General features: G+C 33.5%; 3 protein-coding genes across 3 annotated transcripts; 2 read left to right on the top strand and 1 right to left on the bottom strand.

The window, feature by feature from the left end:
• The first annotated feature begins 6,025 nt into the window (after nt 1-6,025).
• Nucleotides 6,026-7,479, top strand: LOC138869444 (uncharacterized). The gene is made up of 3 exons (XM_070147062.1): nt 6,026-6,196; nt 6,280-7,048; nt 7,265-7,479. Exons 1-3 carry the CDS (start codon nt 6,026-6,028, stop codon nt 7,477-7,479), a joined length of 1,155 nt encoding a protein of 384 aa, XP_070003163.1.
• A 1,547-nt stretch (nt 7,480-9,026) lies between these two features.
• Nucleotides 9,027-10,792, top strand: LOC138869443 (uncharacterized mitochondrial protein AtMg00810-like). Its single transcript, XM_070147061.1, has 5 exons — nt 9,027-9,210; nt 9,343-9,675; nt 9,725-9,749; nt 9,904-10,084; nt 10,670-10,792. The coding sequence occupies exons 1-5, from the start codon at nt 9,027-9,029 to the stop codon at nt 10,790-10,792; spliced, it is 846 nt and encodes a 281-aa protein (XP_070003162.1).
• A 4,123-nt stretch (nt 10,793-14,915) lies between these two features.
• On the bottom strand, nt 14,916-21,769 carry LOC104246898 (WAT1-related protein At5g64700). Its single transcript, XM_009802802.2, has 7 exons — nt 21,484-21,769; nt 21,025-21,087; nt 20,806-20,922; nt 17,129-17,375; nt 16,383-16,541; nt 15,832-15,983; nt 14,916-15,369 (listed from the first exon to the last, which is right to left on the bottom strand). Exons 1-7 carry the CDS (start codon nt 21,651-21,653, stop codon nt 15,177-15,179), a joined length of 1,101 nt encoding a protein of 366 aa, XP_009801104.1. The 5' UTR covers nt 21,654-21,769; the 3' UTR covers nt 14,916-15,176.
• Between the last annotated feature and the right edge of the window lie 796 nt (nt 21,770-22,565).

Below are 22,565 nucleotides of genomic sequence, written 5' to 3'. Positions count from 1 at the left end.
CAAAATGCACAAGAGTATTGCCTGACATCTCACTACCCCAAAGTAGTGGGAGTAATGTTGAGAAACCTGAAATTATTGTGCAACCTGCACTTGAGGAAGAAGTTAATGATATCCTAGCACTGCCGCAAGGTGTGGAGGATAACATTGAGGCTTCAGTTCCGGAAAATGATGTTGCGAATCAACTACAAGCTCAAACTTGTACCTGTAGTGACTAGTTGTAGTGGGAGAATTATTAAAAAACCTCTTCGGTTTGTGCTCTTGGGAGAATCATAATCTCTTAATTACGATGAAGGACTACACGATACAGACGCTGAAAAATGGGTTGTTGGTATGAAATCTGAAATGGAGTCCACGTACTCCAATCAAGTATGGGATCTTGTAGAACCACCTACTGGAGTCAAAACCATTGGCTTTAGATGGATCTATAAAAAAAAAGAGGAGTGGATGAAAAAGTGCAAACTTTTAAAGCTAGGCTTGTTGTAAAAGGGTTTACTCAAAAAGAAGAGATCGGTTATAAGGAAACATTTTCGCATGTAGCCATGCTTAAATCCATTAGGATTCTCTTATCCATTGCTACTCATTATGATTATGAGATTTGGCAAATAGATGTCAAGATATTTTTCCTTAATGGAAGTCTTGACAAGTGCATCTATATAGCACAACCAGATGTTTTCATAAAAATGGCAATGAGCACATGTTGTGTAAATTAAAGAAATCTATTTATGGATTAAAACATGCTTCTAGAGCATGTAATACTTGTTTTGACACATCAATTAAAAGTTTCGATTTTGATCAATGTAAAAACGAGTCTTGTATCTATAAGAAGTGGGATGGAGATAAAGTTGCATTTTTGATTTTGTACGTAGATGATATCTTGCTCATAGGAAATAATGTGAGCATGTTGAACTCAGTAAATGAGTGGTTGTCCTCATATTTTGATATGAAGGTCTTGGGCAAGCGGCACATATTGATACTATTCTCACTAGATTTAGCATGCAAGATTCCAAGAAAGGATTTCTTCCTTTAGCATGGAATCTCTTTGTCAAAAAATCAGTCCCCTAAAAATGATTGATAAGATAGAAAAGATGAAGATGATCCCCTATTCTTTTGCTGTAGGGAGTCTCATGTATGTTATGCTATGCACTAGACCCGATATCTGTTTTGTTGTTGGCATGGCTAGCAGATTTCAGTTTAATCCTGGACGAGAACACTCGACTTCTATTAAACATATAATCAAGTACCTGAAAAGGACTAGGGGTTATATGTTAATTTATCACTCAGGTGATCTTGCACCCATTGACTATACTAATTCAGATTTTCAGTCAGATAAAGATTCTAAAAAATCCACCTCAGGATATGTTTTTTTTACCTTAGGAAGTGGAACCATAAATTGGAGGAGTGTCAAGCAATTATGTGTTGTTGTTTCCATCATGGAAGCCTAATACGTGGCTGCCTCTGAGGCAGCTAAAGAGGCTTGGCTCGGGAACTTTCTGAAAGAGCTTAATGTAGTTCCTTTGGTTCAAGCACCAATTGTGCTTTATTATGATAATAGTGGTGTAGTTGCAAACTCGAAGGAACCGTGAAGCCATAAAAGTAGTAAGCATATTGAGCGTAAATATCATTTAATTCGGGACATAACTCAGAGAGGTGATGTAAAAGTGTTGAAGATTGCGTCAGAGAATTATTTGGCAGACTCGTTTATAAAGAGCTTGTCACAGATGATTTTTGACAAGGATGTGTATTAAAGTTGTAGACACATGGTTATGAGTCTAAGTCGGACATTGTTGGAATATATAATTAACCATGCGATTTAACTATAATATTATATTTTATTCTTTATAGAATAATTATTTATTTAATTTATCCAATTCAATAAAATATTATTTTAAATAGATCATTTATTACATGTGTATCTTTTAATTATGTAGTAGACGATTTAGTGTATGGAGTTAGCTCATGCACAGAAGATTAAATTGTCGGTTTTTATAATTAATAAAATTATGCTCACAATCGAAGATATTGTTGGGCAAAATATCTTGATGATTGTAGCACAAGATTAAAGTATAATTTATCTTGATTACGGGAGTGGCTTTTCTCCAACTTCTTGTGCTAGTATACTTAGCGTATATTGAACGGACCAAGTAGAGAAAATATGTTTTTGTACTGAACATATAAAACATTTTCTCTGAGAGCTTATACACCTAATCTTGATATAGTTATTATGATCAATGTGATTTATTTATTATTTTAATTTATCAAAAGGTACAACTATATTTCGAGTTAGTGTATGCCTAATAGATTGGATAATAACGAATGATACTTGTGAAATAATAATTAGTTAATAAAATCAATGACTCGACCTTGAGTTTGACAATACCCCTTTATCTAAGCTTATACGTTTTTATATGTAAACCCGGCCGGTGAATTTTGTACTCGTCACATATAGTTTAAACGAAATTATAAAGGATTTAATAAATTGATTAAATTAAATTATCAGTAATTGAATTTAATTAACTGGTGTTTATGATCTTAGCATGGGGAGTTAAAATAAGTGTTAGTTAATTTTCAAAAGTTCATATTAAGGAGTCCAATTACAGTTTTTAGTGGAATAAACTGTGATTAATTATAGTAGGATTTAATTCACTCCAAAATTTTGAATTAATACTATAATTGGTAGCCTCTTATTATTTCTGTGGTCCCCGCTATACCTAGTAGAACCTTAATAGACTTGGGAAGGAAGTTACTTGAGAGAAAAGTTCTCTATTTGAGTTGGACTAGCTACCCGTTTTTTGAGCTAATTTTTAGCTTAATTTCGTGTGCTACAAATAGAAGAATAATTTCACCTAATAATTCACTCTTCAGAGAAGTAATATTTGGCCACACAAATATTTTTGTCTAAGGCTAACTAGGAATTAGGATCATAGTAGAAGACTGCAGTCTTGGATCCCTGCCCTGTAAACGAGTTGTGCAATAGCTTTGAGAGATTAGTGCTTATAATCTTTGTTATTAATTCATTGTCTAGATTATATGTATGTGATACCTGTATTTATACTTGCTTTCGCTGCGCATGTTCAAACATTGTTTTCACAGGTAGGTAAGATTTCTCTAGATTTTATTTTTAACATTACATGATACATTAAGTACAACCAAGTATTGGTTACAATTAATTTTTAGGGCCAAGAAGTAGTTACTGGGTAAATTAATTAGTTTTGGTGAAAAAGCAACTGATGTTGCGCTATGCCATTGGTTACGACTTAGGAGAGATCACAATCGTAATCACTTATGGATTTTTGATAATAAAGATACATCTGCCTCCATATAAAAATGTTCCAAAAGTTGCAATGATTTATAAAGTCTCCAATTTTGCAAGAAGTGATGCATTAAAAAACCAAGATCGTAAGTGGAGATTTTGTCTATCCATTGCCAGCTAAAAGTTCTATGCATCATTCTATTATATCAGGCCGAAAAATAGTGAGAATATATATATTTTTAACCATCTCCCAAAAATAATAATTGACAAATTTTTTTATATATATATATATATATATATATATATATATATATACTTTTTTCTCTAGCAAATGCAATTAATTTTGATTGACGGGTCAATTTTATATTTTGTCCAAAAAGAAGTATATATTGTATGGTATGCGTAAATTACTGTATTTTACCTTTTTTCTTTTAATCTTAATTTTCCTAAGAACTTTAAGGTGAAAGTAGGTTCTCAAATATAGTTAAGAAATAAAAGATAAATGAGACGAGGAACTTAGGTGAGATCGAAATCTGCATCCAAGTGACAAGTTTGGTGCATTATTATTCGGTTAATTTTATTGTTGATTCTTTTTCATTTTTATTTTGTGGTGACAAGAGCTACACGTGACGTGTCCACAGAAAAGATAAAGTTCTGAACAAATAATATCATCTGTCATTAGGTGCATGCTTTCTGCTCGCACTAGTCGTGAATTAATAATAACTTCGTTTTTTCTTAATTTTGTTTAGTTGGTTTTGTAAGATTAAGCCCTCGTATATGACTAGTATCAAGGATAATGGGCTATTTGCATTTATATCCAGTTTCCGAGTTACTATTGAAGTTATGTCCACTTTCCATAAAAATTTGCTAGTTTACCTATTTTATTGTCAACTTCAGACTTATCGGGTCTGAAGTTGAAGAATTTGTAGGAAATTTTACCTTCAACAGCAAAGGTATACACCCTATTTATTATAAATCAAAATTATTTTAAAACGTTATTTTCTATAGCTACCTTTTATATTTTATAGCAAAATAAGTATTTATGGTATATACTATTATTGAGGCATGAAATAACGCATGGAATATGCTATTTATGTTTTTCTTCTCTCTGGACATATCTGTTTGTAAGGTGATTGCCGTTACCAGAGGCGGGGCCAGAATTTGAACCTTATGGGTTTGGAATTATAATCTTTTTAAGTTACTGGGTTCTAAATTAACGAGTTGTACATATTCAATGAATTTCTTAAGACAAATACATGGTTTGAACAAAAGTTATTGGGTTCGGCCGAACCCGCATCGCGCACTCTACCTCCGCCCCTGGTTGTTACTATATTCATGAATATATGGCGCGAATACATGTGAATACATGTGCATACAGCTGGACTGCCCTGATTTAAGGCGCTTTTTATTGCTGTATTCATGTGAATACATGCACGTACAACTGGACTGCCCTGGTTTTAGGCGTTTTTGCTGGTGTATTCATGAATACATGGCGCGAATACATGCGCGCACAGCTGGATTGCCCTGATTTTAAGCGCTTTTTACTGCTGTATTCATGAATACAACAACGCGAATACATGTGAATACATGTGCGTAAAGCTGGATTGTCCTGATTTTAGGCGCTTTTTGTTGTAGTATTCATGAATACATGGCGCGAATACATGCGCATACAGCTTGACTACCGTGATTTTTAGGACTTTTTGCTATTACAGCGAATACACTACCATAACAACTGAATAGTAGCTATAGGAAGTAATTATGTATAGAGTAGCTATAGGAAGTTAATAGCCACTAAACAATAGTGGTTTCTGAAAATTCCTCTCTTTTTTTAGTCTAAAGTGCAATGCACTTAAGGCCCATTAAGTCTAAAGTGCAAAAAATGCATTTAAGATGCACATAGGGCCAAATAGGTTTGAATTGCAACAAATACTTTCATGCACTTAGGGCCAAATTTGTCTGAAGTGAAAATTTACACTTAAGACGCACTTAAGACTAAATAGGTCTGAAGTGAAACAAATATTTTTATGCACTTAAGGTCAAATAGGTCTGAAGTACAGATTACCTAGAAACAGAAATTTGTTCTTCGAATTTTATCAATCCAACATATGATTCAATACCTAAATCTACTCCAAGTAAGCTCAAATTTGAAATATAACCTCCAAAAATCATGAAGAACAAACCATAATCATCAAATTATCTAAACAACAACAAATCCAATAAACTCATTTTGCAATTAATAATAATAATAATAATAATAATAATAATAATAATAATAATAATAATAATAATAAGAAGAAGAAGAATAAGAAGAAGAAGAAGAAGAAGAAGAAAAAGAAGAAGGAGAAGAAGAAGAAGAAGAAGACACCAAAGTAGTAGCAAAGAAAAGAACATCACAGCAGCTCACTACTATAAAATATCACAAGTCACCTTATTGAATATATAGTTGTATTCATATAGATATAGAAGTGTATGTGTGTGTATTGTGTAATTAGAGTCGGTTAAGTGGTTAGTGGGTACAGCTGTCAACCCTTAACCAATAATATAAACGACCCACTCCCTCTGTAATGGATCAATAGAACAATATATTTTCTCCTTCTTCTTCCTTCCTCTCTCAACTTCATCTTCTCTCTCATTCTGCATGCGATTTATAGTAGAAGCTACGATAGATTTCATCATGGTATCAGAGCACCGATCTTAGGATCTACAGCTCAGATCTAAGCACCACCAGAAATCAGTAACAAAGCTAGTTCAGATCTAAGCTTGTTTTGAGCATCCATGGCCGAAAATGATGTTGCTTTGCTTGGCCACAGTCATCCGCTATTTATACAAGCTGGAGACGCTCCTAGACTCGTGTTGATACCGCTCAAACTCATAGGGCCAGAAAATTATGCCCTTTGGAGCAAAGCGATGAAATTAGCACTGCGAGGAAAGAGTAAGCTTGGTTTGGTAAACGGACTTGTGTGAAAAGCAGTTACAAAGGAGAATTGACAGAGCAATGGAAAAAATGCAATGCTATTGTATTATCATAGATTGGAAGCACCGTATCAAGTGAATTGATGCCGAGTATTTTGTACGCGTCAAATGCGAAGGAAGTTTGGAGCGATTTTCAGGAGAGATTTGACAGATCTAATCTCACCAGAATTTACCATCTGTGGAATGCAATTGCGATTCTTAGGCAAGGTATGGATTCTGTCACTAGCTATTACACGAAAATGAAGTATTTATGGGATAAACTTGATATATTAGCCCCTATTTCTTCTTGTGATTGTGAGGAATCTAGACCTTCTGTAGATTATCTGAGAAACATAAGGCTATTGCAATTTCTTATGGGATTAAATGAAAGTTATAGCAATATACGCAGTAATGTGTTGGCAAAAAGGCTAGTTGTGACTGTTAATGAGGCTTATGCTATAGTTAGTCAAGAGGAGAGTCAGAGAACCTTAGGTATCACAGATACCCACAAAGATCCACTCACAATATTAGCAGGGAAAGGTCAAGATTTTAGACCTAGGAAGCCTGGGTTAATATGTGGTTATTGTAGGTATAAAGGACATCAGAAGGAGAACTGTTTTAAGATAATTGAATATCCACCTGATTTCAAAAGCAAAAGGATGAATGAGACAACTGGAGGGAAAGCATATACCAATAATACAAGTGCAAACACAACTACTGCAAAGGAAGAAAAGGCATTGCCAACAATGCAAGCATCAGGGCAATTCTTTACAGAGGAGCAGTACAAGCAATTGGTCAATCTGTTTTCAAAATCCAATGCAGGGGAATGTTCTGCAATCATGACAGGTATAATTTCTCAGATAAGTGTGATTGGGTGATAGATTCAGGAGCAACTTATCATGTTACTTATTGTAAGGATGTTCTAAAGGACATTAAAAGTGTTGATAGCCAAGGAATACAAGGAGTGCAGGTGCCTACAGGAAAAAAAATCAAAAATCACTCACACAGGAAATACAACTATATTAGAAAATAAGACAGTGAAGAATGTGTTGTATGTGTCAGATTTTAAGTTCAATCTGCTGTCAGTGTCTAAGCTCACCAAAGATTTGTGGTGTTCTGTCACTTTTTTCCCTGATTTTTGTATATTTCAAGATCTTTACAGTGGTAGGGTGATGAGGATTTGTAAAGAGCACAATGGGTTATATCTACTAAAGGAGAACATAACACTAGCAGCTGCAGGATTTTTTGTGCAACAAGGAGTTAATAGTGAACTTTAGCCTCTGAGACTAGGACATGCATCAATAAAGGCAATGGAGAATATACCAGCTCTTAGGAATAAAGTTGATTCTCAGACTCAACAAAACTGTGAAGTTTGTCCTTTGGCTAAGCAATGTAGGTTGAAGTTTTCTATTAGCAATAGTAAATCTACTAGTTGTTTTCAATTAGTCCATCTAGATGTATGGGGGCCTCACAAGGTTCCTACATATGATAGAAAATATTATTTTTTCACCATTGTGGATGACTATAGTAGGTACACTTGGGTGTGCTTGATTCAGTCCAAATGTGAAGTAGCTATTGTAATAAGAAACTTTGTTGCAATGATAAAAAATCAATTTGATATTGGAATCAAGGTGCTCAGGACAGACAATGGTACTGAATTCTTTAACTCTCAATGTGCTGAACTATTGGCTTCTCTTGGAATCATACACCAAAGTAGTTGTCCTTACACTCCACAGCAAAATGGAAATGTGGAAAGAAAATATAGACACATTTTGCAAGTTGCAAGGGCCCTGAAGTTTCAGAGTGCAGTACCAATTAGTTTCTGGGGTGACTGCACTAAAACTGTTGTGTATTTGATTAACAAGTTGCCTACTGAGACCTTGGAGAAGAAATATCCTTATGAGAGATGTTGCACAACAAACCTGCCAAGCTAGACCATTTAAGAGTTTTTGGTTGTTTATGTTTTGCAAGCAACCTAACAATAGGAGATAAATTTACAGCTAGGGCAAAAAAATGTATTCTTATAGGATACCCAGAGACTCAAAAGGGGTACATATTATATGACCTAGACTCCAGAAAAGTGATAGTGAGTAGAGATGTCACATTCAGAGAACATATTTTTCCATTTAAGGAAGAAATAGATGAAAATGAAGATTTATTCCCTTGTGAGCCAGTGGAGATTAGTTCTGGAGAGACAACTCAACTTGACCATAGCAATAGAAATACTGCTGCCAATCCTCTTGCTCTTGCTCCTGTAGAAATTCATGTTACTGAACAAGCTGTACCAGAATCACCAGTAGAAACTTCTGCATTACCTGTCTTGCAGGAACCATATGCAAACCAAACAGAATCAGCAGTTTCCTCAAAGGAAACACTAGCTAAAGATCCAATATATCAAGATCATCCTTTACCTGCAGTGTCTACTAGAAAGTCTGGCAGACCTTCCAAACCTTCCATTTGGGTCAAAGATTATGTGACTACAGTCAAATCAACCGAGGATACACCTTACCATATCTCAAATTTCATCACCTATGATCATCTTTCTGAGAACTACAAATCCTTTCTAGGATCCTTTTCAGAACCTACTAAACCTAGGTCATTCAAGGAAGCTTGTCTTGATAAAGCTTGGGTGGAAGCAATGGAAGCAGAAATTAAAGCACTTGAAGATAATGCAACCTAGGAAGTGGTAGATCTTCCTCCAGGGAAGAAAGCTATAGACTCAAAATGGGTGTTCAAAATTAAATATAAGGCGAATGGGAAGTAGAAAGGTTCAAAGCAAGATTGGTAGCAAAAGGGTACACACAACAAGAAGGATTGGATTATCATGAGACTTTCTCTCATGTTGCAAAGATGGTCACTCTTAGGACCATCATTATATAGAGCATCCTCTAAGGGATGGAACCTATTTCAAATGGATGTCAACAATGCCTTCCTACAGGGTGATCTTTATGAAGAGGTCTACATGTGCTTGCCTCAAGGGTTCCATAAGCAGAGGGAGCATAACATGTGTAGGCCGCTGAAATCTTTGTATGGGTTAAAGCAAACATCAAGACAATGAAATATTAAATTGACTGAGGCACTTTTAGCAACTGACTATACACAAAGTCCCTATGATCACTCATTGTTCACAAAAAGAGTAGGCTCAGATATTGTCATTATCCTAGTCTATGTAGACGGCTTGCTCATCACTGGAAACAATTTTGTTCTTGTAGACGCAGCCAAACAGACACTACATAGTTTATTCAAGGTAAAATATCTAGGAGAACTTAGGTATTTTCTTGGGATTGAAGTTCTGAAGTCAAACAAATGGGTACTTCTTACTCAAAGGAAATATGCACTCCAGTTGATATCAGATGTTGGACTTACACCTGCTAAACCCATTAACACACCTATTGAGCTCAACCAGAAGTTAACAACAATTGATTATGACACACATGTTGGACATACTGGTGATGCAGAATTGCAGGATGCAGGTAGCTACCAATGACTCATTGGAAAGCTTCTCTACCTAACAGTTATCAGGCCAGATTTGTGTTTTGCAGTCTAGGTACTGAGTCAATTTATGCAGTATACCAAACAGTCCCATTGGGATGTAGCTCTGCGAGTGGTCGGATATGTTAAAGGTGCTCCAGGGCTTGGTATTCTTCTATATAACTCTCCCATAAAACATCTTTATATATATTGTGAATCTGATTTGGTAGGGTATCCAAATACCAGGAGATCAGTAACTGGTTACATTGTCAAACTGGGGATTCACTGCTCTCATGGAAGTCAAAGAAACAACCTATATATAGCAGGAGTTCAGTAGAGGAAGAATATCGTAGTCTTGCAGTAGCAGTTGCAGAAATTACTTGGGTTCTCGGATTACTCAAGGAGTTACAGGTTGTTGTAGATGTTCTAGTCAATCTGTACCGTGATAGCAAGGCAGCTTTACAAAATAGCTGCCAATCCAATATTCTACTAGCGAACCAAACACATCAAGATCGATTGTCATTTTGTTCGTGAAAAGATCAAGGCAGGGTAGATCAGTCCTCAGTACATCCCTACAAGCTTACAACTAGTTGATTTGATGACTAAAGGTCTTGGTTCTGCACAACACCAATTCCTTTTATCCAAGCTTGGAGTGTTTGATCCTTTTCACCCTTCAGCTTGAGGGGGAGTATTGAATACATAGCTGTATTCATATAGATATAGAAGTGTATGTGTGTGTATTGTGTAATTAGAGCCGGTTAAGTGGTTAGTGGGTACAGTTGTCAACCACTAACCAACAATATAAACGACCCCCTCTCTCTGTAATATAGAACAATATTATTTCTTCTTCCTCCTCCTTCCTCTCTCAACTTCATCTTCTCTCATTCTGCATGCGATTTACAGTAGAAGCTACGATGGATTTCATCACACCTTAAAAGTTTCTCACAAAAACCATATAAATTCACATTCATCTTTGTATTCACAATGATTAATAAGAAGAAAAAGGAGAAGAAGAAGAAGAAGAAGAAGAAGAAGAAGAAGAAGAAGAAGAAGAAGAAGAAGAAGGTGGAGGAGGAGGAAGAAGAAGAAAAGGCCCAAAGTTGTCTGTACTTTGTTTGATTTTTTTAAAAAAAAATAGGTACAAGTTAAAAATGGGGACGACAAAATAGAGCACCCCGCGAAATTTTTATAAGGATAATCTACTCCCCGTGTAGATCAAAGTTATGCACGGGGACGGAGTCCTATCTTGCCATTCTGGGTTGCCTCGATGGGCCATAAGCCCAGACCATGAGAGCCTATTTGCTTAGTGACATTTAAGCGTCAGTTTTAAAAGTTTTGCATTCGTAGTCAGTTAAAAACTTGAGAATTTTTCATAAAGCACCATCTTTTAGGTCTAATTAGTCATTTATAGATACCCTTTGCTATATTACGTGTTATAGATAACTTTTATGTTTTTATACAATGTATTTCATGTATTTAAGCTGTTGTATTCATTAATACAACCAAAAAAATAGTCGTAAAAACTGGAATTCCAGCTAAGTTTGACATGTATTTAGCTGTATTCAAGCGACATTAACGTTAAATACAGTAACGTATCTGCGCAAAATCTGGAAGGTTAAACTGGTTAAAAACGGAAGGAAATCAAATCACATGATATTCTCCTAATTTAACTCAACGGACTAAAACGATCCCTCATTAATCTGTATTTGAAAGATACATAATAAAGATTATAGCTGAATAAAGAGAAATACATATGAATAATACAGTTGAGTAGAACTGTATACAGTTGAATACAACAAAATACAACTTAATTCATCTGAATAAAACACTTGAATACAACAAAGTACAACTGAATACAGCTGAATAAAACTCTTGAATACATGTGAATATATAAATGAATGCTACTGAATACATTTGAATATAGCTGAAATATACATTCGAATACAACTGAATACAAATAGTAGATTTGGGCGATCTAGAGAGAGAAACAGCCTTATGGCTTCGCCGGCCGGCGGCCAGCCATTAATTTCGGCTGGTCAGGCCCCCTAACACATCTGAGATATATTAGTAGTTCACAACACTGGTAGAAGGCCAAAAAAGGATTCTCTACCATTAATGGTGCATATGTCCATCAACTTAGTTCACTTCTCCATACTTAGTTCACTTCTCCATACTATATACCAGCTATGGGCAAGTTTGTTGCAATAAACAAGGTGAGAAAAGGGCAATCAACAAAGGATATCTTCTTAAACAGGCGATCAAATCGGCCTTGCTGATCTTCCCATCGTGATCTGTATCAAACAAGGTGAAAAGTCCGTGGATCTGCGATGGTCAAGATAATGGAGTGATAATGGAGGAGAACTAGAGAATTTGGTGGGAGAAGAGGTATGAATCGTGGGTTGAGGGAGAAAGAGTAAAGTGTATGCAAAAAGAGAGAGAGAGCGTGGTTAGTCAATTTTACTGTGATTATGTGAGAGAAAAGACTAAAAAAGAGAGAGAAAAATATTATTTAGCATATATGGTGCCTTAAATATAGGATGTAACTATAATTAGATATTTGGCTATAAAGTATAAAAGGTATCTATAGGATGTAATATTTTAAAATGATATTTATTTAAAATAAATAGGGCACTAAGGTTTTCTATAGGGTGTAAAAATTCCTAAAAACTTTTAGCATTAAAGTTATTGTTGTAAGTTTAAAGAAGGCTATTTGTGTAGCATTAAATTATTTAGGTTAATTATTCAAGTTATTAGTGTTGTAAATTTAAAGAAGTATGTCTTGAATTTCAAATATAAAAAGTGAATTAAAATCAAGTGGACTTTCAGAACTTTTTATGCGATGACAACGATGTGCTCTAGCTCATCATATGAAGGAACTTGGCATTAAGTCACAAATTATTTTTTTTTAAAAAACACCATTGATGGTTTTTGTGAAAGCTTGAAGATGACATAATGGGTTTGTTAGATTTGTTGTTGTTTTAATAAATTGATGATTGACGTTTGTTCTCTATGATATTTAGAATTTATATTTTAAATTTGAGCTTATTTCGAATAAATTTGGGTGTTGAATTGTGTGTTAGGTAATTAAAATTTGAAGAACAAGTTGTTTCTGAGGAAAAATATATTCACATGAGTTTTGAAATTCAGCCATATAAGCATGAACTTTAGCAATAAGTGCCTAATGTTCAAGAAAAAAAATATAGGATGTTTGGCATTGTCAAAGGCCAAACTTTAGGCAAAAATGTCAGAGGTTTAACCTTGCCAAGATCAAACTTCAGGCGAAAATGGTTAGTTTGCTGTCAAATTTCATACACGAATTAGTTTGCAACTTCGATCACGTATGGCTAAAGTTGTTTCAAAGTGGTTAAACATGTAAATTTTATACACTGCAATTATGGCTTAATTTTTATTTTTTTTTCCATTCAAACATAGCTTAAATGATGGTCCCAAAATTAGCTATCCATGCACGTGCCCATGCGGCTATGCTACTTGTATAGTGCAGTCCCAAAATTGGCATGCCTCACTACGGCATTGGCCATTGCACAGCTCGAGCTAGGGCCGTTCAAAATCGAATCGAACCGATAGCTTATTGGTTTATTGGTATTGGATTATCGGGATAATAAATGTAGATTTTATAATTAAAGGTTTAACGGTTTGGGGGTGGATTACGCAATCTTCTTATCGGGTAAACTGTTAATTAACCCATTAAAAATTTCTATATTTACAAATTTATCCCCATGTAAATGAAGTACTATTGAAACACTATGGTAGTTGACTCTACTCTCTAGCGATAAAGTCTACTTTGGTAGTTTTGCTGACATCATCAAGGCCTAAAAACAAGATCTTAGCCTCTTTCTGCCACAGACCAAGCGATGCAAGAACTCCGTAGAACCAATCGACCAAGAACATTCTTTTCAGATTGATTTTGATTGACTAAAAGCCCTAAAATACAGATTTAAGAAAAGAAATAAATTAAGGTGCTTGATGGATCGAATGATATAAGAACAAAAAGCGTATCGCAATCTCTCGATGGATTCAAGGGAGAACCTTTTCTCGAAACGGTAGACTTTATCGCTAGAGAGTAGAGTCAAGGTAGCCTTTCTATTTTTATTCTGCACACGTTTGGTATTGATTGTTCAAATATTTTCTATATGATTTAGCCGATAAACCGCCCGATAACCGCCCGATAATCATTAATTCGATACCAGTCCACCAATTTTCTTATTGGATGGCAAGCAGATTACTATATTTATAATCCGATAATCGATAAAATATTATAAAATATGTCTATAATATATATATATATATATATATATATATCCGATAATCGATAAGTCGAACCGTTAAGCATAATTATCCTCCCGATAAACCCGATAAGCACCCCTAGCTCGACCTTTGAGCGCAGACCAAAAACGAAAATACTTCATGAATTTTGCTTTGGAATGTCCCAATGCCTCACCCGTTGTTTCTTTTTTATTTCGTTTTTTAAAAGGGATATAAAATCGGTAGGTCAGTCGAAATTAATTATATTTGCTAGTCAAAAAATATATAAAATATGTCTATAATATGCGCATGAACACACTCTATATATATATATATATTCGATAATCGATAAGCCGAACCGTTGAGCATAATTATCCGCCCGATAAACCCGATAAGCACCCCTAGCTCAGACCAATAACGAAAATACTTCATGAATTTTGCTTTGGAATGTCCCAATGCCTCACCTGTTGTTTCTTTTTTAATTCGTTTTTTTAAAAGGGATATAAAACTGGTAGGTCAGTCGAAATTAATTATATTTGCTAGTCAAAAAGTATATAAAATATGTCTATAATATGCGCGCGAACACACTATATATATATACGTATATATACATATATATACATACACACACACACACACACACATATATATATATATATATATATATATATATATATATATATATATATATATATATATATGTATGCTCTTATTTTTAACAGTGGCTAAATATATACATTTCTCTTTTTAAACATCATCATCACTGCCCAATGCCTCACCTTTGCCTTCAAAAAATTGATTTTCATTTTTATTTTATTTTTTGTGATTTTCCTTTTCTTTTATCTATCTCGAGTTCATGACCCAATGAAAAGAGAGAATATGTGATAAGTTTGAAGCTCACCACAAAAGTAAAAGATATAAGAAGAATAAAAGCTAATATATTAGCGTTATTGTTTTACATGCTAGCTCTTGATAAATATAGAAGTCAAAGGATGACTTTATTTTATGTTTCTTAAAAAAATGCCTAAACATACATTATTTCCAGATCTCGATGGACGTTGTTACATTTTCTTGATTTCATCACTCCTTTATTATTAGTCACATTAATAGCTAGCTCTCACAATAATTAGAAACTCAATGAGAAATTCTAAGTTAACCTTAAATATATAATTATATAGGATAAATTATTAGAATCAGTAACATGCATTTTTTTTTTCGTTCTAAAATCCTGTATTAGTAATTAATCTGGAGAAGAAGCATGTTGGATTCTAGCATTTGGTATTGAGGATTGTTTCTCCACAATTTCTTCTTTGCTTGATCCATTCTCTGCTTGCTCAATATCTCCAGTGTTTGAAGCTGCAATCTTATGTTCTCTTGATTTCCCCCATAGTACACTATATAGTCCACCAACCAGCAAAATCCCTCCTAAAATACTGCAAGCAAGGAAAAGAGTCAGGCCTGCATCGTGAGTGGGCGTGTCAAAAACATAATAATTAAGTCATTACAAATGTATACTCTCTAAGCTTAAATTTTTATATGAGACTGTCACATAGTTTAACATGGCAAATTTTTCTTCCATTGGCTCATTTTATGCGACTTGGTGATTAATATCAATACCAGAATAACAACGGGTTATTATCACTTTTAGCCCGCGCCAGAAATTATTTACGTCTGATAGCTGAAAAATGTATAAAATTTGTATAATTTTTGTATATAACATACATAATACATAATATATATATATATATATATATATATATATATATATATATATATATATATATACACAAAAAATATACGAGTTTTATACATTTTTTCGGCTATTATTTTTACAGCGGCTATACAGTGTCATTTTTCCAATAACAACATGAAAAGGGAATAATGAATAATATTACCTTCCCAAACTAATGATCTCTCCAAAAAGCACAGCAGAAGAAGCAATTGTAAAGATCAAGGCCAAGGGTGTAGTCATGGCCAAATAAACTGGTCCTTTCTTCTCAACAACCCATGCTTGTAAGTAAAATGTTACCCCAGTCACCACTATTCCCTGCCAAATTTATGAAAGTCAGCTAATTAAAAATATAAATTAAAGCTATACATGTTCTAATTCAGCTCACAAGTAAAAAAGGTTACAAACGACAGATCACTTTTTCACATATGTAAAGTGTTACAAGAAAATAGCAAATTATTTTAAAATTATTTTTAAATATATAGTATATGATTTTGATGTCACAAACCTCTTTTCTTATGACAATGAATCAATGTCTTGGAACATTCAATGGTTTGCACAATCATGGAATCAACTTTTTTCCTTTTCTTTTTAACTTTTGTAGTACTAATTGCTTTGTATCTTTAGTTTTCGTCCTTTCACTTTTAATAATCATTTAAAGTATGTATGTCTAATAAGCAAACATAAACGATAAAAATTAGGCAGAGTTTGACTTACACAATAGGCAACAGAGAGGAGTCTGACATTCCATCCAAGTCTCCACTCAGATGGATCCCTGGCTAGAGCTATTGCAAAAACAAATGCCTGAATTGTACTCATGAAGCATTGTAGAGTTGTACATAGTAGCTTTGAAGGGTAACTCTTGAGGATTCGGTTCTGCCAAAGATATATGACACGTTACAAGACATGTATTAAACAAATAGAAGGAATAGTCTAGGCTATATCCATTAACACAATTTGTAATAACAAGTACTCGTTCATAACAAATATAATATGATAATCTGAAAAATTCAGTAAATAACATGATAAGTTACATTGATGGTTTAAATTATTTTATCAAGAAAATAAATATATAGTCGTAAGTGAAAATAATGCATTGTGCGTATGTCCGGGGCGAATCTAGCGTGAAAGATTCATATTGGTTTACGTAAATCCATAGTAGCTTTTGTCAATATCTTGTACTAATAGGATATTTAGCGGTCAATCTTTCTTTGGTTTCAGCCCCCGATTACGTACACCAAAGCACACCAGTCAATACTATACTATAGCGCTTACACCTGTGAGTTGGCCTTGCAAGGCTCTCAAACGGTCTAACTTGTCGGAAACTTTTGTAATCGTTCCAACCGATCTGTCCAATATGGTTTTTCAGTCTCTCTCTTCTCTACTCGTCTAGTATCATACTCTTATTCAGATTATTATTTTCATTGAACTCTTATATATTAACTTGAAATCGTTGTAAGTACCTGCATAACAAGCCAGGTAGCCCATAATGCATTAGCAAGCAACATAAGAAAGACACCCTTGATCCATGCGTTGCCAGAAGCAGCACTGTTTTGTACTTCCCCCTTATAGCTGAATAGATGGTGATGTAGCAGAAGTTTCAAGGTTGGTCCCTTAAAGAAAGCAATGGTTAAAGCTCCTCCTGCACACAACACTATGCCCATAACCTTTGCAATCCCTGCCCTTGTCCTGATTTTCGCCGTTTCCATTCTGTATATGCAATTGCAAATTAAATATTGTACTACTATTGATATACAAATAATTATCAATTTGATAAACATATTGTGGATGGCCACTCCTTATTAGACGAACATAAGTGATTGAAAATCACATAATAATTAACATAAAAACTTTTGTTGTATAGATATCCTGTATCGAGGGTTAACGCGAACGGAGACGGAACCAAAATTTTAAGATTATGGGTTCCTACAACAATCTCAAGTTAAAATATATAATAACTGAACCAACGAAATGAGTTCTAACCTAAATATTCGAATATTTATAATGAATTTTTAGTACAAATATAGGATCTACATAAATAGAAATTACTGAGTTTACGTTGAATTCATTGCATTAGATATGAGTCAATGACAATAAATTTTATTTACACTATTACTGTATTTTAACATGATTAGGTATGGAGCTTACTTTCCTCAAATAGAACAACGAAATAAGAGAAAAACCCAAAAGAGTACTAAATTCTCAGCATTGGGAAGTCAAACACTTCATCCTTCTATTTCCTTATCCATGACTGTTAAACTATTTCATTCATATCCATTCGATTAAATGAACCTACAGTCAATAAATTGGATGGGATGTGATACAGATAACGTAATGAACAAGCCTTATGTACATACGATATATTTGTTTATCTATTTATCTATCTATGTGCCGACATATCTACTACTATAATTTATAAGCATTAGTTTGAATTTAAAATTTCACTTTTTAATAAATCTTCCAATATTACCTTAAAATTTGGAGTTTGAATACCAAAAGACCCCTTCACTTTCACTATGATTTTTTATTCGAATATTAAATATGTTCGAAAAATAAGTAAAGGTAGAGTTAAATATATATGTTTCGGAATCCATATTTTAAACTCAAAACTCACATCGACTTAATTTTAGATCCACTTTTAGTCTTTTACGTAGATATTTAAATTTATGGATGAGGCCTATTTTATCATCCACACAATTGAACTCCTTTCCCATTTCTTTTCAAACCTTTCTTTCCTTTTCTTTTCAATCAGCTATAGGCATCCCTAGTGTTCTTATTATTTGATTTTTTTTTCCTTATATATTCCGAACATGTGCTGGTATATATAGGCTCTAGTTCATGCATCATTTTCCAAATGGCACGAAAGAACAACATTAATTATTGTAACGTACTCATCAATACGGACCTAACCCTACAAGGTCTGGTCGATCCATTTAAGTAAGTACTCCCTATGTTCCAGTTTATGTGAACTTATTTCATTTTTGGTCCGTTCCAAAAAGAATGTTCCCTTTCTAAATTTGGAAACAGTTTAGCTTAAACTTCCAATTCTACCCTTAATGAGAAACATTTATAACCACACAAATACCTTGGACCCCTTTTTGATTTGTTTAGGACCACAAATTCTAAAAGTCTTCATTTTTTCTTAAACTCCGTACCCAGTCAAACAGGTTCACATAAATTGGAATGGAAGGAGTAGTACTTAAGTATTAGAAAAACGCATACAAATATTTAAAATTACAGATATTTCAACATGGACGAAATAGATAATTCTTGCACAAATATGAACCATAATACCTTTTCTATATTTATTTGTGAATTTAAATTTAATACACCAAGGGAGGGGAGGATGAAATAGAAAGAGATGCTACGCTACTAATGGGATATGAACGTTCAACCTCAACTGTAGGAGGCAGAAAGCTCACTTGCTGATCTAGTTCCCAATCCCTTACCGTAGTACTTATCTTTTTATGAAATGATAACAATAACATATTCAGTATCATATTACAAGTAGGGTTTGAGAAAGTACTTATCTTTTATGAAATGATAACAATAACATATTCAGTATCATATTACAAGTAGAGTTTGAGAACAATAGTGTATACGCATATCTTACTCCTGCCTTGTGAAGATAAAAAAGTTATTTATGATAAACCCTCGCGGCTAGATCAATTTTTTTCTCTTTCTGCCCTCTAGGCTAGCTCTTCTTGATTCCTTTTTGCAAATTCCTATCAACCCTCTCCTTAGGCAATTTTTCTTTTTTTAGTGCCCCCACCCTCTTCTCTCTTTAGCCTATTTTTGTAACTGAGTTTACTTTTTCTTGTCTAGTAAGCTAAAAAATCAAATGAACCCCCTTTACCTTATGTGCAGCTTTTAGTACAAGATTCCGAATCTATCTAATTAAAGAGAGAACATGGCAACAAAATTGAGTCCTACTAATAAGTATATTTGCCTTTTCCTTTGAGTTGGTGCAGCTGAGTAAACTTTAAATATCTAAAATTCACTTGTCATGACATTTTACTTTATCAGACATTACTATTGAAGTTTTCAAATTGTACTAAGTTATCACGTCAGAAATTTTCATATCATACACAGTACACTTTGAACAATGCAATTATCTTTTTTTACTTTTGTCATTTCACTTTTAAGCATTATTCAATCAAGTTATTTTTTTCCATATAGGCAAGACAAGGCAGATAAATCTTGTTAAGTAGTAACATACTTTATTTTGACATAGATAATTCATAGCATGTTATACAGCTTAAGTCTATCAAAATTATGCAATATGTTAAGGATTTATCTCTCAAGGGCTAAACTCAAATGAGGCAGAATTTTGGAGATGAGTTTAATGAAGTCAAATTAGTTAATTAATTTTAGTCAAATGTTGGCTGCGATTGAATGGGCAAAATTTCACAAAAACTTTAGATGAGGGTCTTTTTCTTGAGTCCACCATATTGATAAAGTTTTGGGCTATCAGAAGGCAAATCAGTAAAGCTCTTCAACAAGATTTATACTAAGTATTGCAGTCCAGATTTAGAGAATGTTTGGGAGTTTTTCGTATTAACTTTTCGTTTTTAATGATGAAAAATATAATAAGCAAAAAAGAAAAGAAAAGGAAAAACAGTTACTAGAGCTTGTTGTGTCTTTTTGACCCAAAAAACTTCCCATATTTCATATTGATTAGCATAAAATATCAACTATTACTAATCCTAATTAACAGTCTCTTTCTGCAAAGTATATTCTTGAAACCACACGATACTCAGGCCTAACTTTATGCACTTTGATGAAAAGGATATGATGCTTCAAGGACACCTGAGGCTTTTTTTTTTTTCCATATTAATAAATGCACATTCCACACAATGGCAAAGTTATTGACCGGATAATTATATTATATAGTTAGATAATTTTTTTTTGTAAGTATATATACTATAAATATCTTAAATTTCCCTGATTTTTTCGCGTGTTTATTTTTTTATATTTGACTATTTTGTTGAAGAAAGTTTTGGCTCCACCACCGCTTCCACAGACAACGAGGATGATGAAGAAGAAATGGAGCATGAATTTTACATTTAAAAAACCAAAAGAAGACTAGAAGAGTGCATATATAAGCTTACTGATATAGTGTAATACTTCAAACACATACCTGAGTAAAACTGCAAGGATAAAAGTAGTAACTGGAAGGCTGTTAGTAGTAGCAGCAGCCAAAGTTGCAGAAGTATATTTAAGTGCCACTCCATATATATTCAAGCTCAATGAAACCCTGAAAATCAAACTCGGTAAGGCACGAATTCCATCATACATAAAAACTCCTAAAATTCAGATTCACAATATCATATTGCAAAAAAGTTAATTAGTAACTTACCCACATAGAGAGAGCATAAAAATCTTGAGGCAGATCAAGAAGGAGATTGGTGGTGCAGTTTTCCTACAAACAGAAAACAATAGGTCAATTAGACCTAAAAACTTAAGCTGATAACACTTTTATTTAATTAATTTATGCCTCTTAACTGTGGACTTGATTCCATTTTCTTTTTATTATTATAGGTATGGTGGTAAGACTTGATTCGATGCTCTTTTCTTGCTCTAGTATCATGTAAACTGTGTAATAATCTAATTTAAAAGCTTAATAGTAAATAAACGCGTTCTTTCTCTGACACCTTAAATTTTCATATGGGATGGTCTCATATTACAACAAATACTTAATCATTCAAAATAAAAATGAAAAGGGTTTATTGAGATTATATATTATATATATTGGAGATAAGTGCGAGCTTCATATATTACTATAATAACCTAATTAACAGCAGCACTATATACTTACCGTTCAAGGAACAAGGCGATTGGAGCTAAGAAGACAGTAGCAGCAGCTTGTCTATAGAAGACAAAAACAAAAGGATTCATACCAACATCAAACGCAACTTTTGAAAGCAAGAACATGCCAGTATAGATGGCTTGTATAAATAAAATTGCTCCATATATTTTTCTATCCATTTTCTTTCTTCTTTTGAATGGTTTTCGCTACTCCCTTTAATTTGTTGAGAAAAAAGAAAAGGGTAAACTCTGGTTATCTATTTTATTTGAAGCTCTCAATCAATTCAAAAACTACGAAAGATTGGGAGGAAGAGTTGGGGTTTATATAATGGTGAGGTGATTGAAAGCAAAAACTACGTGACTCTAATTGTTGACGTGTGTGAGGTTATTTTGAAAATGATATATAAGTTGCTTTACAATTGGACCATGAGGGACCAGCAATAAAGTCTCTAAAGTTATATGACTATTTGGGGATGCTTCTCTTTTTTTCTTCTTTTTATCATAGGTTAATTTTTTATTTGCTAATGTTCTATAGTGAATAGAAAATTAGTATTACTTAATTAGCAAACACTAAACACCTTTTTAGCGGGGCTTTTTAGGATCATGGATCTATCAATAGTTATTTAATCTTTGTAAAGATTATTGACAGAATGATCCTTTTCCTAATTATAATTTGTTGTTTAACTTTTACCTTCAGATTGTCTCCTTAATTCTCTCTTATTATTTATATATATTTATATAAGTTCAGTTCTAACTTCCTTTGCCTTAAAGAAACCTGAAATAAAAACATTTCTTGGTAGGGAGCATTTTACTCTCTGTAGAGGCTTATTTGATGCGGATTTAAATTAGTTAGTCGGCTAGTTGACTGTGAATAATTGGTTTTAGGCAAAGGCAGCTAGAATGAGTTTAAGTTTTATATGCTGCACTTTGCCTGCAATAATAGTAGACATTATTCGAAAATCTAGAAAATATAGTGAAAAAATCTGCTGTAAAAGGTTAATTGTATTAATGGTGTAAAAAATACATTGTCTATGTATGTTATGTAACTTAAATCAGAATAGAATATATCTATACTAAATTAAGGCTGAACGG

Source organism: Nicotiana sylvestris, chromosome 5 (assembly GCF_000393655.2).
Source record: "Nicotiana sylvestris chromosome 5, ASM39365v2, whole genome shotgun sequence".
In the NCBI taxonomy this organism is placed as follows: Eukaryota; Viridiplantae; Streptophyta; class Magnoliopsida; order Solanales; family Solanaceae; genus Nicotiana; species Nicotiana sylvestris.
This window is presented reverse-complemented; position numbering and strand designations above follow the sequence as displayed.